Raw genomic sequence first — 26,144 nt, 5'->3', positions numbered from 1 at the left:
TTACTGCCTTTTCAGTTTATTACTTACTTAGTATGTGTGATATACATTTGTCACATTCTTTTGCCTTATGTGACTGACTAACCCTGGTGATATCAGAATAAAAGCAGTTTTTTACTGTATATCAGTGCATGGTATGTGTAATAAATATTCAGAAGGACCCTTTGGGAGGCAGCAGATATATGTATAGGTTCTCTACTAAAATGAAGCTTAAAGATTTTTTTCATATAATTTTCTGCAGATATACTGAGCTGTTTTTTGTTTGTTTATTTTGTGGTTTTGGGGTTTGCCTCACGTGTGTTAGGCAAGCTACTCCCTGAGCCCTTCTTTAATTTTGAGACATGGTGCTGCTGGGATTACTGGTATGTGCTACCAGACCAGGCCTTAAGCTAATATTATGTATGGTGCTAGTTTCAGTTGAATAAAATATTTTTCCTATTGAAAGAGTTTATTAGCCAACTGGGAAACACTGCATCTAACTGTCTAACTGCATCTAACAAGTCACATCTAAAAATTGTCCTGTTAGTATTCTAAGCAAAGCATTATGAGAGAATAATAGATTAAGGTATTCCTACATGAGACATTTTATAAAATCATATATTATTCAAACTGAAAATAAGTATTGAGTCCAACCCTGACACTTTCATAGACATCATCCTGAGAACTGAATTTATCCAATGCTATAGAACTGGGACTACAGCTTAAAATTCCATAATTTTTATTTATTAAAAATTTACCAATGTAGTTCAGTGATAGTGCACTTGACTAACATGCATGAGGCCCTGGATTTGATCCTAAGCACCACAAACAAACAAAAAAAAGATTTACCAGCATTTCTTATCTTGGGGAATTCATTAACCAGCAGGTCTATTAAAATTCCATTTATGTGTCAGGCATGGTGGCACATATCTGTAATACCAACTACTCAGCTGAGACAGGAGGATTTTAAGTTCAAGGCCCACCTGAACAACTAAGCAAGACCCTTCTCAAAATAAAATTTTGAGTGGTGGGGCTATAGCTCAGTGATAGAGCACTTGCCTCGCACGAACAAGGTCCTATATTGAATCCTGAGTATCACACACATCAAAAAAAGAATTCATTTTGTCTTCAGTTCAGAGGTAGGGAAAGAGATACAAAGATACGGTTCATGTCTTCAAGGAGCTTATGGTCTGTTGGAGAAGAGTAAAGAACTGTTCTCTGACATCAAAGATATAAAGCTAATTGTTAAATTGTATGGTGAGGCACTATGTGTGTCATGATAGTTTAGGGAAGGGGCCAAGAAGGATTAGTGTGAGCTGTGATAGTGACCATTTTGGAAAAGAACCAAGACTTTCTGGGCTTGATAGATTGATAGGTCCAGATTCAGTCAAAAAGAGGAGGAAAGCATTTGGAATCAGGAGTGATAAACAGACAAGATAGCAATGCCTGCCATATGTAGGACAGTTCAAAAAAATTGGCATAACTGTATTAGAGCAGTGTCAGTGTGCATCAGAAATCTGGACAACTCCTCCCCCAGAGTTTCTGATTCAACAGCTCTGGAGTGGGACCTGAGAATGTGCAGTTCACACAGGTTCCCAGATGATGCTAATGATCCAAGGACCAAACTTCGAGAACTACTGGATTAGAAGGTTGAAAAACTATAGTCAGAAACTGTCAAAGAACTTGTTTCAAAAGTGTGTGTGTATGTGTGTGTGTGTGTGTGTGTGTGTGTTATACTAACATGGGAGCATTCTGAAAAGATACATAAGATAGTAGTCAGTTCTGGAAACAGAATTTAGGAAATTGGGAAATTCACTTTTTACCTTATACCTTTCTGTGTTATTTTTGCATTGTGTGCACATATTGCACTTGTGTTTTAAAAAGGAAAGAAAAATAAGAGTCCATTTTGAGGATACATACTAAAATATTTATGGATTATAAAAAGAGCTTGCTAAAGTAATCTAGTCATACAACAAGCATTTTTAGAGTGCTATATGCCAGATGCTGCTAGCTTCTGGAAATACAAAGCCTTTGCTAAAGCTTGCAGTCTGGTGATTAAGATCACAGATTGCAACTTTAGTTGAGCTTCCTAAGAGCAAGGACCAGTGTCTAGCTCTCTGATAATGGACATTTGGCCGATAATAGGCACTTGGTAAGGTAAGTGATGAATGAATGAGCAAATCCAGACAAGAACTGAGGATAATAGGAAAGATGGAAGATTTTGAAATTAAAAAACAAAAAAAAACAGACATGATGAAAGGAAGAGGTGTGTCAAGAAGGATTCTGAAGTCCAAAGATTAATAATATTTTAGGTTTAATGCAGAACAGGAGGTTGAGTTATCTATTCAGAAAGACAGGCTTAGACCACAGCCCCACCCCCCACTTAAAAGATTGTTTGAAAATTTTACCTCAATTGAGTATAAGTATTTGCCAGGTTTCAGGGCTTTCTTAGGTAAAGGAAATTTTTTGTTTTTAATTACAGTACTAATTATATTGTAGTCATAATATTTATAATTTTTCCACTAGTTTTTTCTCTTATTTATTCATGTGAAGTTAATTGATATATAAAAGATATTTTAAATGCTTATATAAAAATGAGTGGTCTTGCTGGCATATTGGTGCATGCCTGTAATCCCAGTGGCTCAGGAAGCTGAGGCAGGAGGATTGTGAGTTCAAAGCCAGCCTCAGCAAAAATAAAACTCTGAACAACTCAATGAGACCCTATCTCTAAATAAAATACAAAGTAGGGCTGGGGCTATGGCCTGGTACCAAAAAAAAAAAAAGTGGTCTTGACCTGGAGAATAACTCAGTGGTAGAGTGTGTGCTTAGCACATGTAAAGTTCTGGATATAGTTGACTCAAAATTCTATAATATTTCCAACATTACTTGACTGAGTTTGACATATTATTAGCTCTAAATAAATATTTATTGTTATGGCTGAAGGGAGTGCACTTTAGAGGAAATACGACTTCTTTGCATGCTGCATTTAATTCTGTATAAACTCTAATTACAGTACCAAACAGGCCATGCTGTTTAACTTTATGTGGAGCCATGTAATATGGAGTCTGTGCTTTCCCTGGATATGGGGAGAACATGAGATGAAGCCATTATTATCCCTAGCTTTTTGTGTGGAGGTGCTACTTACTGTCTTCCCCAGAGACTTTATATAGTAAATGAAGATTAATTTTCTAAATAGGGGATGGCTTTCCCCAGGTTTGGGCTATATTCATATTCGTATAATCCTCTTACCCATAGTCTGCAGTCTGTACTTTTCAGTTGATAAAGAATAAATTCCCTTTTCATACTTGATTTTATTACTTGTTAGGGTTTTTTTTTTTTTTTAATGTTTTGCAGTATATATTTTTAAAAAATGCTATTTTAGTGGCACAGGAGGATCACAAGTTTGAGGTCAGCCTTGGCAACTCAGTGAAACCCTGTCTCAAAATATATAGCTTAGGGACTGGAATTGTGGCTTAGTGATAGAGCGCTTGCCTAGCAAGTATGAGGCACTGGGTTTGATCCTCAGCACCACATAAAAATAAATAAAGAAAAAGTATTGTGTCCATCTACAACTAAAATATTTGTCTGTGTGTGTACACATATATATATATATAGCTTAGTAGTATATATATATAATCTTATAGTTTAATAGAACACTTAGTAGAACACTTGCATAGCATGCACAAGATCCTGGGTTCAATCCCAGGTAAAGGAAAAAAGAAAAAGAAGATGATACTATCTCAAATTTTGGGGTAATAGCAATCATTTTTAGGGTGCTATTAGTGTGATTGATGGCCTACAAACTCATAAATCCAACACAGTATGAAGTTGCTTTGTATTTCTAAAGATAATAAGGTTTGAAATTATGTCACACTTTTCCTTTAATTCACAATTGACATGTGGTAGTCTTTCCAGAAATGTCATTTGCTTTGAAAACAGACACAGTTTATTAAAAATGACACTTTTATCCTTACCATGCTTCTGTCTTTAAGTCTGAACTTTCAACTCATGGATAAAAGTTGAATGGGGCTGGAATATAGTCCAGTGGTCAGGCTTTTGCCTAGCATGCTTAAGACCCTGGGATTCAATCTCCAGCAACACCAAGAAAGAAAGAAAAGAAAGTTGAATGCCTTTTTCTTTTTTCTTTTTTTTTTCCTCAGGGTCACTCGACCACTGAGTCACACCCCCAGCCCTCGTTTGTATTTTATTTAGATACAGGTTCTCACTGAGTTGCTTAGTGCCTCAGCCCCTGGAGCCACTGGGATTACGGATTTGTGCCACCTCGACCGGCTAGTTTAATGCTTTTTAAAACAGTGAGATATTAGCTCCAGAGCCACAGTACATTAAACCTAAATTATTATTTTTTTTTTTTAGAGAGAGAGAATTTTAATATTTATTTTTTAGTTTTCGGCGGACACAACATCTTTGTTTGTATGTGGTGCTGAGGATCGAACCCGGGCTGCACGCATGCCAGGCGAGTGTGCTACCGCTTGAGCCACATCCCCAGCCCCTAAATTATTTTTTTTTACATTTTTTTAGTTGTTGATAAACCTTTATTTTATTTATTAATATGTGGTGCTGAGAATTGAACCCAGTGCCTCACACATGCCAAGCAAGTGCGCTTCTGCTGAGCCCTAGCCCCAGCCCATGAAATTATAATACTGGACAGAGAGAAGAGAAAGAACAAGCTTTTGTCTCTATCCCTGCAGTCAGAAAACTATGGGAGCAGGGCTCTTTCTGCCATTCTTCAACTTTTGAAGATGTTGCTTCTTTTAAGTCACTATGTTGGGATGGTTTTACCAGAGTATTGACTAAAATCTAATTTTGGGTGATCAGATAGTCAGTCACAGGGTAGGTTGCTTTTTTCATACCTCCAGATAGGTCCTCATCTCTGGTACTAAAGTAATAATAATATTACCCAAACTTTGGTGCTTTTCAATTTTCAAAATTCTTTTTTTTTTTTTAATTTTTTTTTAGTTGTAAATGGACACAATACCTTTATTTTATTTGTTTATTTTTATGTGGTGCCAGGGATTGAACCCAGTACCTCATGCATGCTCGGCAAGCACTCTACCATTGAGCCACAGCCCAGGCCCCAATTTTTAAAATTCTTTAATCTTTAAGATTCTGGTAAAGTTCAGAAACCAAATCTGGAAAAAAAAAAAATAAGTACAAGAAGTATTTATTTGATCAGCTGGCATCAAGTGGGAAGAATTGTTTATTAGAGGACTGTCTAAGGTATGAGTGCAGACTGCATGTTCAGATATTGCTTTGTTGCTTGCTAGCTGGCAAATAACAAAACCTTTCCAAGCCTCAATTTCCTTTTCTGTAAAATGGGGAGGATTATAGTACCTCATTGATAAGAGTGTTGGGAAATAAAGTGAAATAATGAACAGATAAAGTGCTTATGGTACCTCACAAAGTGTGTGCACTCAATAACCTTGGCTAGTATGAGTATTAAGTATTGCATTTTAGGGCTCTTGTTTGTCCTTTACCTCATTCAGACTGTCTTAAAGAACAAATTGTTTCCAGGGATTATGCCCTATAGCTTGTGGGAACCCGGAGCCCATCCAAAAGCCTGTGCCAGGGTCTTGCCAGCAGTAGCTTTCCTAGTGTCCTGAGCTGTATCCTTCAAGGGCAGAAGGCAGAAAATTGAGCTTCTACTGCTAAAGGTACTTACATAAGACCCGAGTGTTAAAGCTTTAGTTGTCTGGGATTAACGAGAAGGCCCCTTGATGGGCGTTGCTTTGTTCTCACTGATTCAGATTCTGCAGACCACCCATTTACTGCCTTTCTGGAACCTTGGCATGACAAAGCAGGGAGGTGGGCCTGTAGTATGGGTCATGGATGGTCTTTATCAAGCCTGAGGAGGAACAGGGCTGTTTCCTGTTATAATGGGCTCTGTGGGCATGTTTTAGCAGCTGCCTTTGACCATTTCCTCACCTTTGTTTAGGTAGGTAGGGCATAGAGTCTCTGAGAGTATTTCTTCTGTTAAAGAGGAACCAAGACGTTCCTTTATTCAGTCAAAAATCTGAGTGAATTTGTATTTTTAAAAGTCATTGTTTCTTCCATGGAGCTGCATGTTTTGTTTTGTTTATGCAACTTCCTGGGAGTCTCCTGAGGTGGTTTGCTTTCCTAAGGGCCCCCAGGAGACAGCAATGGAACCAACATCCATTACCCTAGACACTTGAAGGGATGCTTAAGTCAATAGATATATGATTAGATTAATTCAGACTTTAACCTTGACAAAGCTTAAGAGCTAGGTCATCAATATTGTGATTCTTATAGACTGGAGAATGGAATCTAGCCCAGTACTCTGGAATATCTTTCAGAGCCCAAGCTGGGAGTCCAAATGCTAGCACACTATATAAATTTAGGAAAATGGCTTAAAGGTGATGGGTCTCTTTTCCTCATCAGAGGATGAAACAGTAGACCAATGTATACTTTCTGAGTGTTGCTAAGATAACTTTAAGACACCATAAGTAGTTGTCTGCCCAGTAAAGTCTGATTCACGTGCCCTGTGTTCTGACCCAACCTACTTTTTTTGGGAGGGTGGGTACTGGGGATTGAGCTCAGGGGCACTCAGCCACTGAGCCACATCCCCAACCCTATTTTGTGTTTTATTTAGAGACAGGGTCTCACTGAGTTGCTTAGCACCTCACTTTTGCTAAGGCTGTCTTTGAATTTGTGATCCTCCTGCCTCAGACTCCTGAGCTGCTGGGATTTACAGGCGTGTGCCACCATGCCCAGCCTAACCCAGTCTAACCCAGCCTACTTTTGCAGCTTGTTTTCTCTTCCAACTACATTGTTCTTGGTGTTGTCTCAATATGTTATGTATATTTCTTTCCCAGCCCCAGTATCCTTAGTTGGAATGTCCTATTCTCCCTTCCAGCTATTTAAAACATACCCTTTCTTCATTCTCACCTTTGTTTTAAACCTCCTGACCATCCCTTGGTTCTCCATTTTTCCTCTGCACTGGGTCCAAGCTTCATTTACCTCAGAATATGTTCTAAGCACTGAACGCAGTTTAAGACATAATGTGACTCTGTCAGCTTTCTGTCTTCTTGGGAAGGTAGAATATATGGAAATGCCACTAGTGTGATGTGAGTACTCTTAAACATCTGTGAGGCATCTCATATTGTTATCTATCTCATTATGTGTGTATATTTTGTAAATTAGCAGATGGATAGGTATTTTTTAATATTTATTTTTCAGTTTTCGGTGGACACAGCATCTTTATTTTTATATGGTGCTGAGGATCGAACCCAGCGCCCCGCGCATGCCAGGCAAAAGCGTTACCGCTTGAGCCACATCCCCAGCCCTGGATAGGTATTTTTGAGCTACCTCAAATTGTCATTTTTAGCTTTATCTTCTATTTCCTCTGTTCTTGCCGAAATGGAATATTTTCCAGCAGATCTTATGCTTTAAGTTATCCTCTATTCCTTGGATTCCTTCTTCTTCTTCTTCTTCTTCTTCTTTTTTTTTTTTAGAGACAAAGTCTCAGTTGCTCAGGGCCTTGCTAAGTTGATGAGGCTGGATTTGAACTTGCAATCCTCCTGCCTTAGCTTCCCATGTCACTGGAAGTGCAGGCATGATGCACCATTGCATTTAGCAGAATTCCTTTTTTTATTCTTCTCTTATCTTCGCCAATAGGGATTTTAATCTGTCCTTTAAGGTACAGTTCAAGTATTACCTCTTCCATGAAACTTTCAGCACCCACAGCCTGCATTGACTGATCTTTATCCTAAACCTCAGTAAGCCTTAGAGCACTGTGGGGTCATTGTGCCCACAGAATACATTTGGCATTGTTTGGAGACATTTTCAGGTGAGACTGCTGTTGGGGGAAGGTGCTATTGACCTCTAGTTGTGGTGGCCAAGGATGCTGCTAAACATTCTGCAGCATACAAGACAGCTTTTCCTCACCCCCAACAAAGAGTGATCTGGTTGGACACGGTGGTGCACACCTGGAATCACAGCTACTCAAGAGATTGAGGAGGAAGGTTCACAAGTTCAGGGCCTACCTGGGTAAACTTGGTAAGAACTATCACAAAATAAAATTCGAAAATGGGGTAGGGGTATAGCTCGGTGCTTACCTAGCATGTGCAATTCTCTGGGTCCAACCCCAGTATAAGAGATTATGGGGAATGATCTGGTCTAAGGTGGCAGTGATGCTGATGCTGAGAAATTGCCTTTAAATTCGTCCAACTCATAGACTCATGTGTAACTGTGAACTGTAGTGACTTGTTTATAGACTGTCTTCCCTACTCAGTTGAACTTCAAATTCATGCTGCTCACTTGTTCTTTCTTTCCCTTTTTCTTTTCTTCTTCTCCTTCTCCTTCTTCTCTTTCTTTTTTCCTGACAGGGTCTCACTATGTTGTGGAGACTAGTCTTAAACTCATGAGCTCAAGGGATCATCCTGCCTCATCCTCCCAAATAACTAGGGCTACAGGCACGTGCCACCACTCCTGGCCCAAATCTGTGTTTTCTTGTTACTCACTATGTGTCGGGATTTAATTTTAGAGCCTACAGCCTGATGGTAGCTTTTCAGTGTAATTTAGAACCAGAAATAAAGAGGTCCTCATAGCAAATGGGTAGCAGGATTGTCTGTTGAATTTCTCTTCCTTTCATCCACTGCTCTCTTTGGGGAGGCAGTGTGATATAAAAGTGAACATTTGAGATCAGAAGACTTGGGTTTTGGTTCTGGCTGTGTCCATTTATGAGTTGTGGTGTTTGGTCAATCCATTTCACTTCTTTGTGTGTGTGTGTGGGGGGGGGTAGGAGGTACTGGGAATTGAATACAGGGGCACTCGACCACTGAGCTACATCCCCAGGCCTATTTTGTATTTTATTTAGAGATAGGGTCTCACTGAGTTGCTTAGCTCCTTCCTTTTGCTGAGGCTGGCTCTAACTCACAATCCTCCTATCTCAGGCTCCTGAGCCTCTGGGATTACAGGTGTGTGCCACAGCACCTGGCCCATTTCAGTTATTAAGCCTTAGCTTTTTGGGTGATGGTACTGCTGCCCCAGTGTTTTTCATGGTATCACTGTGATAATCCAGTGAGCTGTTAGATGTGAAAGTGTTTGTGAATTGTAAAGTGCTATAATGGCTACTTATTTAGCCAATGTTGATAGGTTAAAAAAAAAGCAGGACATGAGTCTGCTTGCTGACTGTCTGCCTTGCTGGTGTCCTGCCACTTCCTATAACTCTTTTTAAAGTCATAATTGCTTCATGACTGGCTCCACCTGACCCCTTTCAGCTTGTTCTTCCCTGGTGTATCTCCCTTGTTTGCTGCACTTTTTTCTATTTGGGTAGTCTGTCTGCCATCTTGTCAAAACCAAAATTGACTGACTCTGTCCCTAGAATACAAACTAGTTGCCTGGTGTCTGAACATCCTGGAAAAGCCAAAGGTAACAAATTACCTTCACCATGGGAGAAAGCTATAAAGATGGTTTGTAGTTTAGAAAGCCAATACCTTCTTAATATTCTTCTCTTTTTTGAAAACAGCAATGTTTTTAAGCACTAATTATCTCAGTGAGCTTTCCCTAAACGGACACAGTGAAGAGTGAGACTTTTATGTTCCTGGAGTCAGGCCAAATGCACCCTCTTACTGATTTGCCAAGTGACCTTCAGCAAGCCATTGAACTTCACCAAGTTGATAACTGTATGAACTCGTAGGATTTCAGTGGAAGGCCATATGAGGTGGCAAAGAAGAATGCTCACCCTGGGGAAGAATGTAAAGTACTACATTTATAGGGAGCTTTTGAGTTATACAGAATTTTAACCTTACAATGACCCAAAATGGTCATCTTGCCCAATCTCTTCCCTTTACAGATAAACTGATGCTCAGAAAGGGAAAATGCTTTGCCCAGTGTCAGGTAGCTGGGTAGGGGCCCATATTGGGCTAGAGTTCCTTTCTAATGTATTTATGGGCCCTTTCTATAACTGAAGGAATATATGCGTCTCAAGGCATGTATTTTCTATGAATGAACAAAGACTTATACTCTATATTATTAGACTGGTTTTTGTGGTACAGGGGATTGAACCCACATCTCCTACATGTTAGGCATGCTCTTTACCACTGAGTTATTCTGCTAGCCACATGTCATTAAACTTTAAAGTGTTTCTGCAAAGCCTGGTGGTCTTACTACCATTTCAGCAGAGACCCTATCTTTTTTTTTTTTTTTCTATTGTATATTTCAGGTTTGGTAGAAAACTTAAAAGTCACTGGTCTTGATAATCTTTAAAAGTCCTCCCATAATTGCCCTCTATGTGTCAAAGAACACTGGTGTTGGCTAGTTGTTGTGGTATACATCTGTAATCCCAGCTACTCCAGGGTCAATGCAGGAGGATCACAAGTTTGAGAATAGCCTGGGCAACTTAGTAAGACCCCCATTTCAAAATTACAAAATAGTTCAGAGTTAGAATGCCCCTGGGATGAACCTTAGTATAGGCACAAACAAAAACCTCTGGTGTCTCTCCTAGTAACTTGCACTTCAGTTGAGAAATGCCTGTTTCTGTATTTCTAAAAGGTGATCCACATGGTGACAGGCTTTTCAGCATGGGGAAGTAATTCTCAATTTCCCTAGGCTTTTTTTTTTTTTTTTTTTTAAGTTGTAAGTGGATCATTTATTTATTTATATGCAGTGCTGAGGATTGAACCCAGGGCCTCACACATGCCAGGCAAGTGCTCTACTACTGAGCAATGACTCCAGCCCTCCCTAGGTTTTTGTTTTTTTTAATATTTTTTAGTTGCCAGTGGATCTTTTACTTTATTTATATGTGGTGCTAGGGATCAAACCCAGGGCCTCACACATGCCAGGTAAGCGCTCTACCACTGAGCCACAACCCAGTCCCCTTCCCTAGGTTTTAATACCATTGACTTTCATTGTCAAAAGTTAATGGTGCTGGACTGAGGTTGTAGCTCAGTGGTAGAGTGGTTGCCTGGCATGTGTATGCACTGGGTTCAATTCTTAGCACCACATTAAAATAAAATAAAGGTATTATGACCACCTACAATTAAAATCTATATGAAGTTAATGGTCCCTTCTTAGCCTTTATTATCCTCCTTTCTCTTAAACATTTGACAGTCTTCCTTCCCTTCTGTGAATCTCTTCTCTATTGACTTCTTTGACATTAGCTTTCTGCTTTTCTCCAGTGTCTCTGAACGTTTTTCTTTGTCTCCTACTTGTTGTACTTAAAAATTTTCTGACCTTGTACTGTTTTTATCAACCTTAGTCTCCTTTCTTTTTTTCTTTGTGTGTGTTGTTGTTGTTGTTTGTTTGTTTTGGTGTTGCTGGGGATCCAACCCAGGGCCTTGTATATGCGAAGCTGGTGTTCTACCACTGAACTACACTTCCATCCCCTTCCTTTCCTTATACATTTTAATTCTAGTAGCCTGTTCCCTATAGCTAGGTTTGTTTTTTTTTCCCCCCCTTTTGTTGTTTTTTGGTACTGAGGGTTGAACCCAGGGGTACTTTACCACTGGAGCTACATCCCCAGCCGTTTTTGTCTTGAGATACGATCTCACTAAGTTGCTGAGACTGGCCTCAAATTTGCAATCCTCCTGCCTTGGCCTCCCAAGTCAGTGGGATTACGGGCATATGCCACCACACCCAGCTTCAGCTAGGTTTGTACTAACTATTCTGTCTTTCCAATATATTTTCTGTCTTTTAAAAGGTTGAGTCTTTTAAAATCCTGTGTGGTTTACTGAAATTCTTTTTGGAAGAAAGCAGGATAAAAATTAATAGAAATTTTCTCTACCCCATTCTTACTATCTCTATTAAAGATGATTGCTAATAATTAAGCCTTTCAGTTCTTCATCTCCTCATCTCAGATGATCTCCACTCCTCCTCTGCAATGAAGTCACATATTAGACTTTCATCACTCAAAACTGGTAAGAACCCTAATAGGTTATCTGTACATTTGAGTTCTAAGAAGTGAGAATCAGCCCTTGCTTCTGAAATTGGTTACCAAGTCATAGCTGGAATTTCCTTTCTCTTTCTCTTCTCATTCATTCCATGTTCTCCTTGCCCTTAGCTAACTGATGAGATGGTGAGGGTTCCTATCCTGGTGTGATGACTCAGACCTCTGTTTCCAAGGCCTGAGTCATTGTTGGTATGTATAGGATTGCTTTAGACATCTGTTGCCTTTACTTCAAGGGGGGGGCCACAGTGTGGGTGGACCGGAAGGAACTTATCCAGGTTTCCATGCAGGACATTATGGTACAGTGAGGAAAGCAAAGATGTTTGAATTCTTGCCCTGTTCCTTACATGTAGGATTTTGGAAAACTTCTCTAAGTCTAAATTTCTCATTTATAAAGTAAGAAATGAAGATATCTTTCTGAGAGAATTGTTATGAGGATTAAACGTGAGATGCCTAGAAAATTCCTAGCAGAGTTGGTGGCCTCCTTTCCCCCTTTCCTTCAGTTTAGGCATGCTGGATTTTTACTTGTCTATTCTCTCTCTTCTTCATGAGACTAGGAAAGAGGGTCAACATTTTATTGTCTACTATAGTTTAAAAAAATCCCTACTAGTCTTTTGAAAATATTAGCAGCCATTATGGCAGGGTAGAACCTGACAGTGATTCTATCATGCAGATGCTAGAACTGCAGGCCGCAGATCCCCAGGAGGGAACCAGTCTGTGCAGCTAAGAGATCTGGAGATGGAGTTTTCCACCATGTGATCTAGTTTTCTTATAGATGTTATAAAACTGCTCATTGGCAAAGAATTAAGGCAATGAAAGCCGAGGAAAATTTGTTTCTCCAGAAGAATGCATTAGGTCCCCTAGAATGTGTAAGGTGAATGTCTGCTGTCCTGTTGCCAATTCCTAAGTCACCCTGGAGCAGCTTACTGTCCTACCCAGAATTCTTGCATTAGTCTGCATTGAGCCCAGCTGATAGAGAGAGGCTTCTCATTTAATTTGTGTCTTTAAGTGTTTGTTGGCACAAACATTACATTATTCTTCATCTTAAAAAGCTGGGAACACTAAGTGAATGTCATTCACTCTGGACCTGAAGGCACCTTAGGCTTTCCTCTGGCCCTGAGGCTCCTTCATAGACCCACCCACTATGGAGTTACATTTGAATAACAAACATCTCTGTTGCCTGTTTTCCCAGGAATAAATTTTAAAGAATAAAGCAAGGTGGGTTGGAAAAAAATTTTCAGGAGATCACCATGTTATATGTAAAAAAAGAACAAATGGAAATAGACTAAATGATTGTCTTTAGATGGAAGAATTGTGAATAAAACATCTTTTCATTATTCTATGATTTTTACATTTTCTAAAGAGAGCATATTGCTTTTAAAATAGAGGAAAAGAACTTTAAAATTGCCACTTTAAATAATTGATTAGTAGTGAAATCCAAATGTAAAGCAGCACACAGTTTATTGTGATTAATAAGCACAAAATGAATAGATTCCAGTTAGGCCAAATTTTAAATTTCAGTCCTGAGATTCAACCCAGGGAAGGCCTCACGCATACTAGGCAGGTGCTCTGCCACTGAGCCATACCCTGTGGGTTTTGAATTTTTATCTTTTTCTGGTGATACTCTCTTGTCATGCTGGGCAGAGACAGCAAGCCATAGCTCCTAGTCAGCCATGTGATCATAAGGGTCAACAGATGACACTCCGTGTTGTACCACGTAGCTACCATGTGGTGTTTAGTAGGCTAGGAGTATGAAATGCATCTTGCGGGGTCAGGTACCAGGGATTGAACTCGGGGACACTGGACCACTGAGCTATATCCCCAGCCCTATTTTGTCTTTTTAGAGACAGGGTCTCACTGAGTTGCTTAGCATCTCACTTTTTTTGAGGCTGGCTTTGAACTCGGCATCCTCCTGTCTCAGCCTCCTGAGAAATGAGGATTACAGGCATGCACCACCATGCCTATCTGAAATGCATTTTTGACTTATACTATTTTCAATTTATAGTGGGTTTATCAGAATATAACCCCATCATAAGTTGAACATCTATAGTAGACTAATATCTTTTGAAGGCTCTTTTGATTCACATCATTTAGAAGTAATTAGTTATCCTTTGAACTCTTAAGTCTTTTCTTTTTATCATTTTATGGATAGCTATTATCTCTACTCTTTAGTAAGCTCCTAAATAAGGCAGGAACTTTCTTCATATCTTCCATAGTGCTCTGTGCAGTAGGTTCTCAATAAATGTTGAATTAGCATTTTTCCTTTTTGATGGCTTAGGGCCAAGGCAAAACACATGAAGCCTTGAGCTTTGAAGTCTGTGTGGGAATTACTGTCTATAGTATCCAGTGTCTGCAGCCTGTCCCCACAGCTTCCTCTGCAGTGAGATGGAGGAAAGATTTCTGGCTGATTATTCTGCATGTCTCCCTTTAACTTTCCTCCTCTTTCTGAACTCCTTAATCTGTTCCCTTTCTGTGTCGGTTATCTATTCATTCATAATAAGTCACTTTAAAACAAAATTATTTATTATCTCTCATGATCAGGAATTTGGAAACGGGTTTGGTAGGGCAGTTTTGGCTTAGAGTCACTCATATTGTTACAGTCAGATGTCTCTGGAGCTATAGTCTTCTGAACTCTTTGACTGGGACTGGAGGATCCATTTGCAAAATGGATCACTCACCTGGGTGGCAGATTGGTACCGACATGTTAGGTCTTCTCCACAGGGACCTCCAGACAGCTATTTGAGTGTCCTCACAATGTGCTGGATGTCACAGTGAGACAGTGGCTCAAGACATTATAATGCCTTCATAATATAGCTTTGAAAGTCACAGTTGTTGCTTCTACCATATTCTATTAGTTATACAGGCCATCTCTAATTTATTTGGGTGGGAGATTATAAATGAGTGTAAATATCAGGAGTCAAAGATCATGGGCTCATAGGAAGCCATCTGGGAGGCCGAATCTTCATCCACTGCTGTTATTCCCCGAAGGGTCATTGTGCTCAGCCTTGGTTAATTTCCCTCTTCATTCCCATTGCCATTCCTAATTCACAGTCTTATCCTACAACATTAACCTTCAAATTTTGGCCCCCCCTTAATCCATCCTCCATATTGTTTCCAGAAGCATAATTCTGAGTATGTTGTTCCCTTACTTACCCCTCTTTAAAAACTAAAATATACACTCCCTGAAGGCAAAGCTATATTAATTATCCATTGCTTCATAAAAATAAAACCACCAACTTAGCAGTCTAAATAATATTTATTTATTTATTTTTTTTTTTTTAAAGAGAGAGAGAATTTTTAATATTTATTTTTTAGTTTTCGGCGGACACAACATCTTTGTTTGTATGTGGTGCTGAGGATCGAACCCGGGCCGCACGTATGCCAGGTGAGCGCACTACTGCTTGAGCCACATTCCCAGCCCAATATATATTTATTATCTCCCATTTTCTGTGGATCGAGTTGGCTGAGTCTTCTGCAAGGCTGCCATCAAGGTGTCAATCAGTGCTGGTCTCTCATCTGAGGCACAACTGAGGAAGGATATATTTCCAGGTTCTTAGAGTTGTTGGTAGTATCCAGTTAGACTTACAGATTGTTAGACTGAGGGTCTTGGTTTCTTGCTCTCTTTCAGCAGGAGTCTACCCTCAGTTCCTTGCCATGTAGTTCTCAGAACACGTCAGCTTACTTCTTCAAAGCTAGCAGGACAAGTGTCTCTTAGCAAAACACATGTTAAAATATTATGTAGCCGGCTGGGGTTGTGGCTCAGTGGTAGAGCACTCGCTAGTGCATGGGAGGCCCTGGGTTTGATCTTCAGCACCACATAGAAGTAGATAGAATGAAGGTGTTGTGTCCAACTACAACTAAAACATAAATATTTTTTAAAAAGTATGTAATGTAGCCGTGTACAGGTACTCATGTACATTCCCATCACTTTCCCATATTTGGTTGGTTAAAAGCAAGACATAGATTCCACCCACACTCAATGGAAGGGATTATACAAGGGTGTGACTACTAGGAAGCAAGAGTCAGGGAGATTGCACAGTCTTATCTGCCTTCCCTGTGTCTTTAGCACCTTGAGCAATGTGTGATATATGCAGAGTAAGCTCTAATATTTGAATGAATGCTATAGGATGGCCATTGTGTTTCTAGCTCCTGGCTTAAACCTTTTTTGTTTCTCCCTTGTTTCAGGGTTACTGACTTATTCTTGAGACGCCTCTCTCTCATCTGTCCTCATGGATGAACTTCAGGATGTTCAGCTCACAGAGATCAAGCCACTTCTAAATGATAAGGTAAAGATAACTCTGTTCTCATTAAAACACATATAAGACTTTTATTCTGTTGGTTCATTTTCTGTATCATTTGAGTAGTAACTAACTTAAACATTAAACTTGACTTTTATTGGAGGGAATGCTTCTTAAAGTATATTTCTTAACCTGCTCTTTAATGTCTTTCCCTTTTCTTCCTTATTTTTGTGTCCATGGGTCAAATTCAATCAAGTTATCTTTGAGATTTTTCCTATTTTACAAATAGAGATGTCAAGAGAAAAATAATACAGTGAAGTAGGAAACATGCGGGTGGTGTTTGACTTAGAGTCCAAGTGCCGTGACTTTCAATTTCTATAAGAAACATTATACATGCATGGCTGGTGATATACACAGGCTGCAGTCCTCTTCCTGAAGTTTGTCAAGTCTGTGATGTGACCTTTCTGTCAAAATCACAGTTTTCATCAAGGATGCATAGATGTTAATAATGTACCTCATTTTTACATTAGTGTTAGAGAACTTCATCATGACCAGCAGAGTTGACAGCCATTGGACCCAACAAGTGGAATGTTGTGATATGAGGTACCAAAAAGTTCAGACAGGCTGGTCCCTCTTGTTCAGAAAGTGTATTGGAAATTCTTTCTTTTCCACCCTATTCTTTTGGCTTATTGTCATTGTCTCCTATTAAAATACTCTTATAGCATGGTGTGAATGTTTTCTTGTCATCCTTTTGAGGAAAAAAATGGATGGAGAATATGGATAAGATGGGTAAGTGTGTGGGGCCACCAGAAGATGCTGTTGCTTATTATCTTCTTCTGCTGAGACCAAAGCCTTTCAAAACTCCCAGGGCTCCTGACTTATTATGTGTTTACTAATTTTTTATTGAATCCTGCTAGCCCCACTTTCATCCTTGTGACCTCTTCTGTCCCTGCTTCCACCTTTTCCTTTATCTTTTACCAAACTTCTTGCTCTCTCCTTTGGCAAGGTGCATATTTTTTTAACCCCCCCCCCCTTGGCTTCTCCTACCAATTCCCCTCCTGTTTCCAGAAAACTCTCTTTGAAGTACCATATTTTTGTGTATGTGAAGGGCTGTCCCCAAAGCAATGTGCCTGAATTATATGAATTATATACCCCTGCTATATGAGGATACTGTGAGAAGGCAGCTGTTTGTAAACCAGGAAAAGCCCTCATTGAAAACAGAACCTTGCTTGAACCTTACTCTTGAATTTTCAAGAAAATAAGTTTATGATGTGTTAAGCCTTCCAGTATATGGGATTTTGTATGGCAGCCCAAAGTAGATAGAATCCAAGCAATGTTTCATTTCTAACATCTTTTAGCTCCTTTCTAATATCCCTGGAGGAAAGAAATAAAATCTGCATCTGTAAAGCTTCTGTGTAGCCATAGCCACAGACCTGAATATTTATAAAGCAGATGAGAATAAGCAGTTTAGATTCAGGAAGGTAGTAACCTATCCTAAGTCTCATTAGTCATCAGAATCAGCTGAGGATTTGTTTAAAAATACAGATTCCTGGGTTCTTGGGTCCCAGTCCATATCAACTAAATGAGAATAGGGAATAACAGGGGATTACACACACCTCCTCTAAGGTCAGTGGTTCTCAACTTTGGCTTCTTATTGGAATTATCTGGGGAGATGTAAAAATTACTAACTCCTGAGTCCTCACTTCTTACTGATACCTGATTGATTGGTGTGATTGGGTGTGGGGTGTGGTTGAGCTTTTTTACTCCCCCCGCCCCAAGCTCTGGGGATTGAATCCAGGGGCTCTCTAGCTCTGAACCACATTCCCAGCCCTTTTTACTTCTTTTTATTTTGTGATAGCGTCTTACTGAGTTGCTAAAGCTGACCTCAAACGTGTGATCCTTCTGCCTCAGCCTCCCAAGTAGGTAGGACTACAGATGTGCATTACCATTCCCTATTGGTTGAGCTTTTTAAAAAAGCTCTCAAGAGATAACCAGGTATAGTGCATGCCTGTATTCCTACTCAGGAGGATCACAAGTTTGAAGTCATCCTGGTCAACTTAGTGAGACCCTGTCTCAAAACAAAAAATAAAAGGGGTTGTGGATGTGGCTCAGTGGTAGAATGCCCCTGGGTTCAATACCCAGTACCAAATATAAAACAAACAAACAAAAATCTCTTGAGATTAAGAACTGGTTCTAAAGTTACTCTGATTAGCCAATATTGAAAACCCCATGACCTGATGGATCTCAGATACTTGAGGACTGGGACACAAAACAAGGGGACAGCACTGATCCTGGAAATCTACAGGACACTGAAGGAGGCACCTAAATGAAAGAATTGCAGAAATTGCTTGAATATCTTACAGAGAACACAACTGGAAAAGGAAAAGGTCAGTGGATGTACCTATAGAAAAGCACTGAATCAATGTCTGATCCTCCTCTGATGTTTGCTTGATTCTGTAGACTGAATTGTGTTCCCCCAAAATTTATGTGTTGAAGCCCCAGCCCCCTCTCCATGTAACTATTGGAGATAGTGCCTTTTTAGGAGTGATTAACATTAAATAAAGTCCTAATCTGATAGCTTTGGTGGCCTCTAAACCCCTGCTATATGAGGATACTGTGAGAAGGCAGCTGTTTGTAAACCAGGAAAAGCCCTCATTGAAAACAGAACCTTGCTTGAACCTTACTCTTGAATTTTCAAGAAAATAAGTTTATGATATGTTAAGCCTTCCAGTATATGGAATTTTGTTATGGCAGCCCAAAGTAGATAGAAACCAAGCAATGTTTCATTTCTAACATCTTTTAGCTCCTTTCTATATCCCTGTACTGTTTCTACCCACTTCCCACATTCCATCTTGCCCCCTCTCTCCTGTCCCAGTACTATTCATGAGAACTCCCCTGCTCCTGCTAAGCAGGTAGATAGACAGGAGGCCCCTTTGGAAGGCCCAAAGAAAGAATCCCACCCCCATTAGCCTCCGGCCTGCCTCATGAATGCTGCTGTCTTTGCCCAGCAAGTGGGTGTTTTTGCATATGTCATAAAAAGTATAATGAGGAAAATGCCTCTTGTCCATTTGACTATGTAACAGGATTTCTCAGTCTTGACTCTGTTGTTTTGGATCAGATGATAAGTAATAGAGTAACAAAAATGTTGATCCCAAGGTTCTGTCTTCCCATTCTAACATCCTCCTCCTTCCCCACTGATTAAATATTCAGTCATTAGTAGGAAAGGAAACCTGAAATTACAGTAAGGTTTACCTTACTTGTTTTTTTGGTTGGGCGTGGGGGTTGGGGATTGAACCTAGAGGTGTTTTACCGCTGAACTACATCTTTAGTCCCTGTGTGTGTGTGTGTGTGTGTGTGTTCCTCAGGATTGAACCCAGGACCTTGTGTATATGAGGCAAGCACTCTACCAACCGAGCAGTATCCCCAGCCCCCCAGTCCCTTTTTGTTTTTAATTTTGAGCCACAGTCTTACTCAGTTGCTGAAGGTCTTGCTAAATTGCTGAGGCTGACCTCAAATGCATGATTCTCCTGCTTCAGCCTCCTGAGTCTCTGATTACAGGCATGTGCCACCATGCCCAGCTTGGATTTACCTTACTTTCTACCAAAAGCCACGAACTGTGCTTTTCAGTAGAGGATGTTTAGCAGTACCTTTGACCTCCCCGCAAGATGCCAATCGTACTCCTAATGGTGACAACCAAAAATGTCTGCAGTTATTGTCAAAATGTCCTGTAAGGAGTAAAAACATCTGCTTGAGAACCACTGGTGTAGGAGAAAAATCTCCAGATTGAATAGGAGTAGATACCTTAATGGTTTTTTGTTGTTGTTGTTTTGTTTCTTTTCTGGTGGTGGTTTTTTTTTTGTGTTTTTTGCATAACCTGCCATTATTCATTTATTAATTAAGCACTTTTCATGTGCCAGGTGCTTTATATACATTCTCTCTCTTAATTCTTAGAGTATCCCTTTGAAGTAGACAGTATTATTCACTTAGCAGATGAAAAATCTAACTAAAAGGCTGCCTTGCCTGGCCAGGAAGTGGGGAGCTGGGACTGAAACCATCTTTTCTCTTCTGAAACCTGAGCCCTTCCCACTGTACTGATCCTGGAGGTATTTGGGCATCACTTTTGTGCTTTGCCCTCTTTAAGGAGAAGCCTAGAAATGTGTATTATTTCTTTCTGTCCACTGTGCTTATAAATACTCTTAGCCAAAGACATTGCTATATTCTTCCAGGCTCAGGGAGCTAAAGGAAATCTAGACCCAACCTATTATGGAGAAATTTGTCCTGAGATGACTAAGGAAGCATTCTCAAAATAGCTTTAAGTGAGGATTATGTTAACTTGCCTCTTGTCATCTGTTGGTATTTTTCCCGTTTTATTTTAGTATGCCTGTAATTTTGTCTATAGCTCAGAATTGTCAAGAAGTGGGTGATTTTTGCCATGCTTGTTTTGGTTTCAGTGATAAAAAGAAGCAACTACCAGTACTTACATTGTTTGGTATGCAGAAATGGCTCAGATGTGTGAAATGAATTTTTAAAAATAGCATTTAACTATTTTCAGAGTATTTTTCTAATCTATTAATACCCTAACCTCTTGGGAAGTAAGTATTGAAGCATTTTTAATTCCATTTTACAAATGGGCTCCTAGAGGTTATTTGATTTGTCCAAAGCTAGTGTCTGTTAAGGTGGTGAAGCTGGAACTAGAACCTACATCTTTCATACTTCCTTTAGTTGCAGGCTGTTCAGGCTTCACCCAGCAGATCTGTAACAAGCAAGAGAGCTGACCATGCTTCATTTTCCCTGCCTCCTCCTGCCTCCTGTTAGTGTAGATACTGTGGAGCCTGGTGAAAGCCAAATGTCAGGCATGAAAAAACAAATAGGAAGTCCTAGTTGTCTTCTGAAGAAGTGAAGAAAGTATCAGGAAGGGGAATAAATACCTACTAGAAAGAATGGAAACAACTCATTTACTCTATTTTGGTTATTACAGTAGAAAGTAAGGTAAATCCTACTGCAGGAGGAGGATATTAGAATTAAAAGAAGGGGGACCCTGAGATCAATATTTTTGTAACCTCCTGGGCAGTAGAGACAGAAGAAATATTTGTACCACGGTCACTTTTTTTAAAAAGAGAAGAAGGAGGAGGAGTGGAGGCTAAACATATAGCTTAGTAGCAAAGTATTTGCCTAGCATGCATGAGGCCCTGGGCTCAATCCCCAATGCCACCAAAAAATAAAAAGTAGTATCTGCAATGAAAAACAGATTTGTCAACATTTTCATCATAAAATATTCCTGAGGTGCTATATTTGGTATGGATTACAGAGCGGGAATCCCTTAATGCGCTGAGGGGTAACTGTCATATCTGTTGTCTGAAATGATCTAAATGGGACTGGAGCAAAAGTTAGTTCCTCAGCAAGTAGTAATGCCTCTGTGACAAGACCATATGATTCTCAAAACCCGTTTCAAGAGGCAGAAGGAGACTGTGGTAAGAGCCTAAGCCTTAGCCATGATCTAGCAAGGTGCTCAAGGAAATTTTAATGCAGGGGTTAGTGACGTATAATATTAGCCCAGTATGCTGTGCGTGTGTGTGGGATGCTGGGTAACAGGGTTCTGTGCTTATTATATGAGTGCACTGCCACGGAGCCACACCCCAGCCCTTTTTATTTTATTTTGAGACAAAGTCTCAATAAGTTACCTAAGGCCCTACTCAGTTGCTGAGGCTGGCCTTGAATTTGCAATCCTCCTGCCTTGGTCTCCCAAGTTCCTGGAATTATAGGGGTGCACCTGGGTCTTAGTTGCCATTTGCTTACTTTCTAGGCTTGTAATTGAGAAAATTACCTGCTTTTACTTTGCTTTTTTTCTTTTTGTGATGCTGAGATAAAGTACCACTGAGTTGTGATCCCAGCTCTTTTTTTTTCAATATCTTTATTTTGTTTATTTATTTTTATGTGGTGCTGAGGATCGAACCCAAGGTCTCACACGTGAGAGGCGAGCGCTCTACCACTGAGCCCGCCCCCCCATCCCAGCTCTTAATTTATCTTCTTGAGCTGCATTTGGCACTGAGGCTCCACCAGAAAATGTGCCCCTTAACTGGCCTCTACCTTGAGTGCAACTTTCAGTGATAATCAGTCTTTTTTCTTGATATAGTTTTGTTGTTGTTTTTCCTCCAAATTATTCTGTTATTTTTGTTTTGTTTTGTTTTTTGGTGGGGAGGGTGTTGTCCCAGGGATTAAACCCAGGAGCATTTAATCACTGAGCCACATCCCCAGCCATTCTGATTTCTTTTTATTTTCAAGCAAAATAAAAAGCAAGAGTTAGTTTCTTTCCCAGTTATTAGTATCTTTTATCTGGGAGTCTAGCTGTGTACATTAGGTTATGGTCACATAATTTTTTTTTTCTTTTTGCCAGGTAGTTGACAAACAAGATACCTAGTGTTTCTGGAAGGAATTGCTTTTTTCTGCTTTTGGCATTTCCCTTTGTGCTCATCTAAGAGACTCCTGCCTCACTAAAATGCCTCATGACTGTGATCACATGTTTGTGAAGAAGAGGAATTCATGCATACAATGCCAGCTGCTTCCCAAAGAGCTCATCAAAATTTGTGGCTCTGTGTTCTCTGACCAAAATTTCAGTTCAGACTAGAGTGATTTTCTTTTATCTTTCTGAATAATCTCTAAAGGAACCTTTGGGAATCCTGTAAGATTGAAGCCCCAATATAATCTGTTTGGACATCATTATAAATTAGTCCTCAAAAGATTAAGTAAATCTTTAAATCTCATGTTATAAAATGCTAAATTGCAAATATATTTTTAAACCATACTATTAATATTTTTTTCTAGTTTTCTAATTACAAAAGGGGAAATACATGGTCATGTAGAAAAATGTAATCTCTCAATTGCAGATAGAGTTGCTATTGTTAATGTTTTAGTATCCCCCTGTCCCCAGGACTGGGGATTGAACCCGTGGGCACTTTACCACTGAGCTACATCTCCAGTCCTTTTTATTTTTTTATTTGAGACACAGTCTTGCAAAATTGCTGAGGGTTTTGCTAAATTGCCAAATTGGCTTCAAACATGTGATACACCGGCCTCAATCTCCGAAGTTGCTGGGATTACAGGCATGTATCTGTGTGCCCAGCTTTATTTTTTTGTTTTGAGACAGGATTTCATGTTGCCTAGGCTAGCCTTGAACTTGAGTTCTTCCTGCTTCAGCCTCCCAAGTTGCTGGGATTTTAGGCTTGCCCCAGCACTCCTGGATTCTTCTAGTCTTTTTAATGCACAATGTGATGTAGTTGAGGTCAAATTATAAAGACCATTTAGTACCCTACTATTTTTTTTCACTTAAACTGGAATGCAGTAAAATTTTTTTGTTTGTTTTAGGGTACTGGGGATTGAACCTTGGGGCGTTTAACCACTGAGCCACATTCTCAGCCCTTTTTATATTTTATTTTGAGACAGGGTCTTGCTGAGTTGCTTAGGGTGTCCCTAAGTTGCTGAGGCTGGCTTCAAACTTGCAATCATCCTGGCTCAGCCTCCTGAGCTGTTGAGATTACAGGCATGCAGCACCAGCATTAGGCCCAGTGAGTTGTTTTGTTCTTTAAAAAACACACACACACACACACACATTTTTTTTCTTTAGTTGTAGGTGGACACAATACCTTTATTTAGTTTTTATGTGGTGTTGAGGATTGAACTAAGTGCCTCACATATGCTATGCAAGCGCTTTTACTCTGAGCCACAACCCCAGCCCCTGTTTTGTTTTGTTCTTAACCCAAAGTCTTTTTTTTAATATTTTTTTAAATTATTGATGGCCTTTATTTAATTTATTTATAATTGGTGCTGAGAATTGAACCAATGCCTCACACATGTTAGGCAGGCACTCTACCACTGAGCTGTAACACCAGCCCTTAACCCAAAGTCTTAACAAAAATTCCTCAATAAATGTTTAATAAAAAATCTTTTAAAATGTTTACTTTTTTATATTGGCTTATTTTAGAAATCTACATCAGGCACCTGATTTATAGTGGCCTTGTACTTTATTTGGAGGAAGGTACGAGTTGAATCAGGAACCAAAAACTCACCTAGTAGTCATTTATATCATACTGAAACAATCTACCATAGTCCATGAGCAGGCCCTTCCTTCTATTTCTCGTAATCTAAACTGGAAATTAAATACAATGACTTCTCTGAAGAAGCTCTCAGACATTTTATGGGACTAATGGGAGCTGTAGAACACTATGATTCTTTTCACCAATAACATCATTCCTTGGAGTGTGCTACCTAGCCCCATCTGTACTACCATCAGACTTTCTTTCTGAGTCTGGTTTTGTGTCAAGAATAATGCTTTAGGGGCTCCGGATCTAGCTCAGTGGTAGAGTACCTATCTAGCATTCAGCCCTGGGTTCAATCCCCAGTAATGCAAAAAAGAAAATAAAAGAATAATACTTCAGACTAGCCATCTCTTCCACTGCTTTGCCTGTTCTTAATGACATTTACAGTCTTTCTGTTATTGGTGATCTACAGTGACTTACTGCTACCCTAAGAAAAACCTTAATCCTTTAGAAGTTTTTGTTCTCTAGATCAGTTCTTTTCAATAGAAGTTTCCACAGTAATGCAAGAGTTCTGTATTTGTGCTGTCTAGTTATATGAGAATTCCACAGGTGGCTAATGCAGGGGGAACCGAACTTTTAATTTTAAACTTAAATTGTACATGTGGCTGGTGGCTACCTTATTGGATAGTGCAACTCCAGATCATCCCAGCTGGTTCTTTGAGTTCCTCTCCTGGGGAGGACAGTTAGATTCTTTAGTTGTTTGTACCCACTGTGCTCTGTTTTGTCCTGCCAGCAGTGTAGGATCAGGAAGAACTGCTTCTATGAGGAGCTTCTGGAAGAGGATGGGACTACTTAGTATTCTCTCAGAATCACATATCTAGAGATTCTCTGGAGGGGCAGCTCTTGGAAAGGTACTTATTAGCAGTTCCATACCTCTGGAAGCTGGTGTAGAGACAGAACAAACATGTCATGATAAAACGATTTCTAAATAATGAGAGGCTTCTCAGGGAGGGGATTATACTTTATGAAAAAAATCAAGTAAAAGGGTTTTTTCTTCCCTAATATATTACTTGTTACCCTTTTTGTACTCTGATGTCATACTCTTGCAACTTCGGCATCTGAAATGCTGCAGAAATGCCTGAGTCATCACCTTTGATTTCTTTTCCTCAATCAGATATTACTATCAATCAGATATTACTATCATATAATCTCTTTTTAGAAATTTGGGGAATTTTCCTTGAATCTTTTGTCTAAGTTCTGCTTTTTATATGTTTCAGTGATTTGTCTTTTTTTTTTTTTTTCCTATCTCCAGTTTCATAGGATGCAGTAGAAATGCCAGGGTGTTAGGAGCCCTATTCTCTTTCTTTCCCTTCTTCAGTGACATTGTTTTACTTCTTTGTTAGATTTTAAGTCTTCCATTTCTGATCCGTTCATGGCCTTGTCCTCTTCCTAATCCTTTCTTTAATTCCTAGACCTGGGTACCTTGGCTCTTGCTCTCCTTCATCCCTCTCAAGGTTGGCATCTAAGGCCTTTCTTCCCAGGTAACTTCCCATGTGTGTTGACGGTGTGCTGTCATACGCTGATCCATCTTTTACTCTCTTCCCACAAATTCTCACTGCTTCCTTCAGTAGGAAGGCATGAAGTTCCAAGCTTTGCTGGGAAACTATTCTGCTTCCCTTTATCTTCACAGTAATCCAACCAAGGCATAATCTCACTTCTGAAGACATAGCTGGTACTAGCGCAAGTCAGTAACCCACCCTGCTTCTGAAGCTTTCAGTGAAAACCATTTTAGGTTGATGGCAACCAGGAAACTGCACATGCACTGCTTTCACTGTGAACTGAATTTGCTGCACATTTGGGGAACCACATGGGGAAACTGACTGTGTTTTCTGCCTTCTGTTGACAGAATGGTACACGAAACTTCCAGGACTTTGACTGTCAGGTAAGGACTGTACAAGCACAAAGAGGCTCTGT

The 26,144-nt window shown here is 39.7% G+C and overlaps 1 protein-coding gene across 4 annotated transcripts in view; it reads left to right on the top strand.

Annotated features, from left to right (window-relative positions):
- Ndrg3 (NDRG family member 3) overlaps positions 1–26,144 on the top strand; it is a 61,159-nt gene that overhangs the window by 1,911 nt on the left and 33,104 nt on the right. For 2 of the 4 annotated variants that reach the window (XM_027945098.2, XM_071608911.1), the window contains exons 2-3: positions 16,085–16,185; positions 26,077–26,112. In XM_027945098.2, the coding sequence (XP_027800899.2) occupies positions 16,129–16,185; positions 26,077–26,112 (93 nt within the window). In that variant the 5' untranslated portion in view covers positions 16,085–16,128. Of the gene's footprint in view, positions 1–15,214; positions 15,285–16,084; positions 16,186–26,076; positions 26,113–26,144 lie in introns of all 4 variants that reach the window. The other 2 variants (XM_071608910.1, XM_027945101.2) reach the window with 2 other exon arrangements.

The sequence above is a fragment of the Marmota flaviventris genome, chromosome 2 (assembly GCF_047511675.1).
Source record: "Marmota flaviventris isolate mMarFla1 chromosome 2, mMarFla1.hap1, whole genome shotgun sequence".
Lineage (NCBI taxonomy): Eukaryota > Metazoa > Chordata > Mammalia > Rodentia > Sciuridae > Marmota > Marmota flaviventris.
This window is presented reverse-complemented; position numbering and strand designations above follow the sequence as displayed.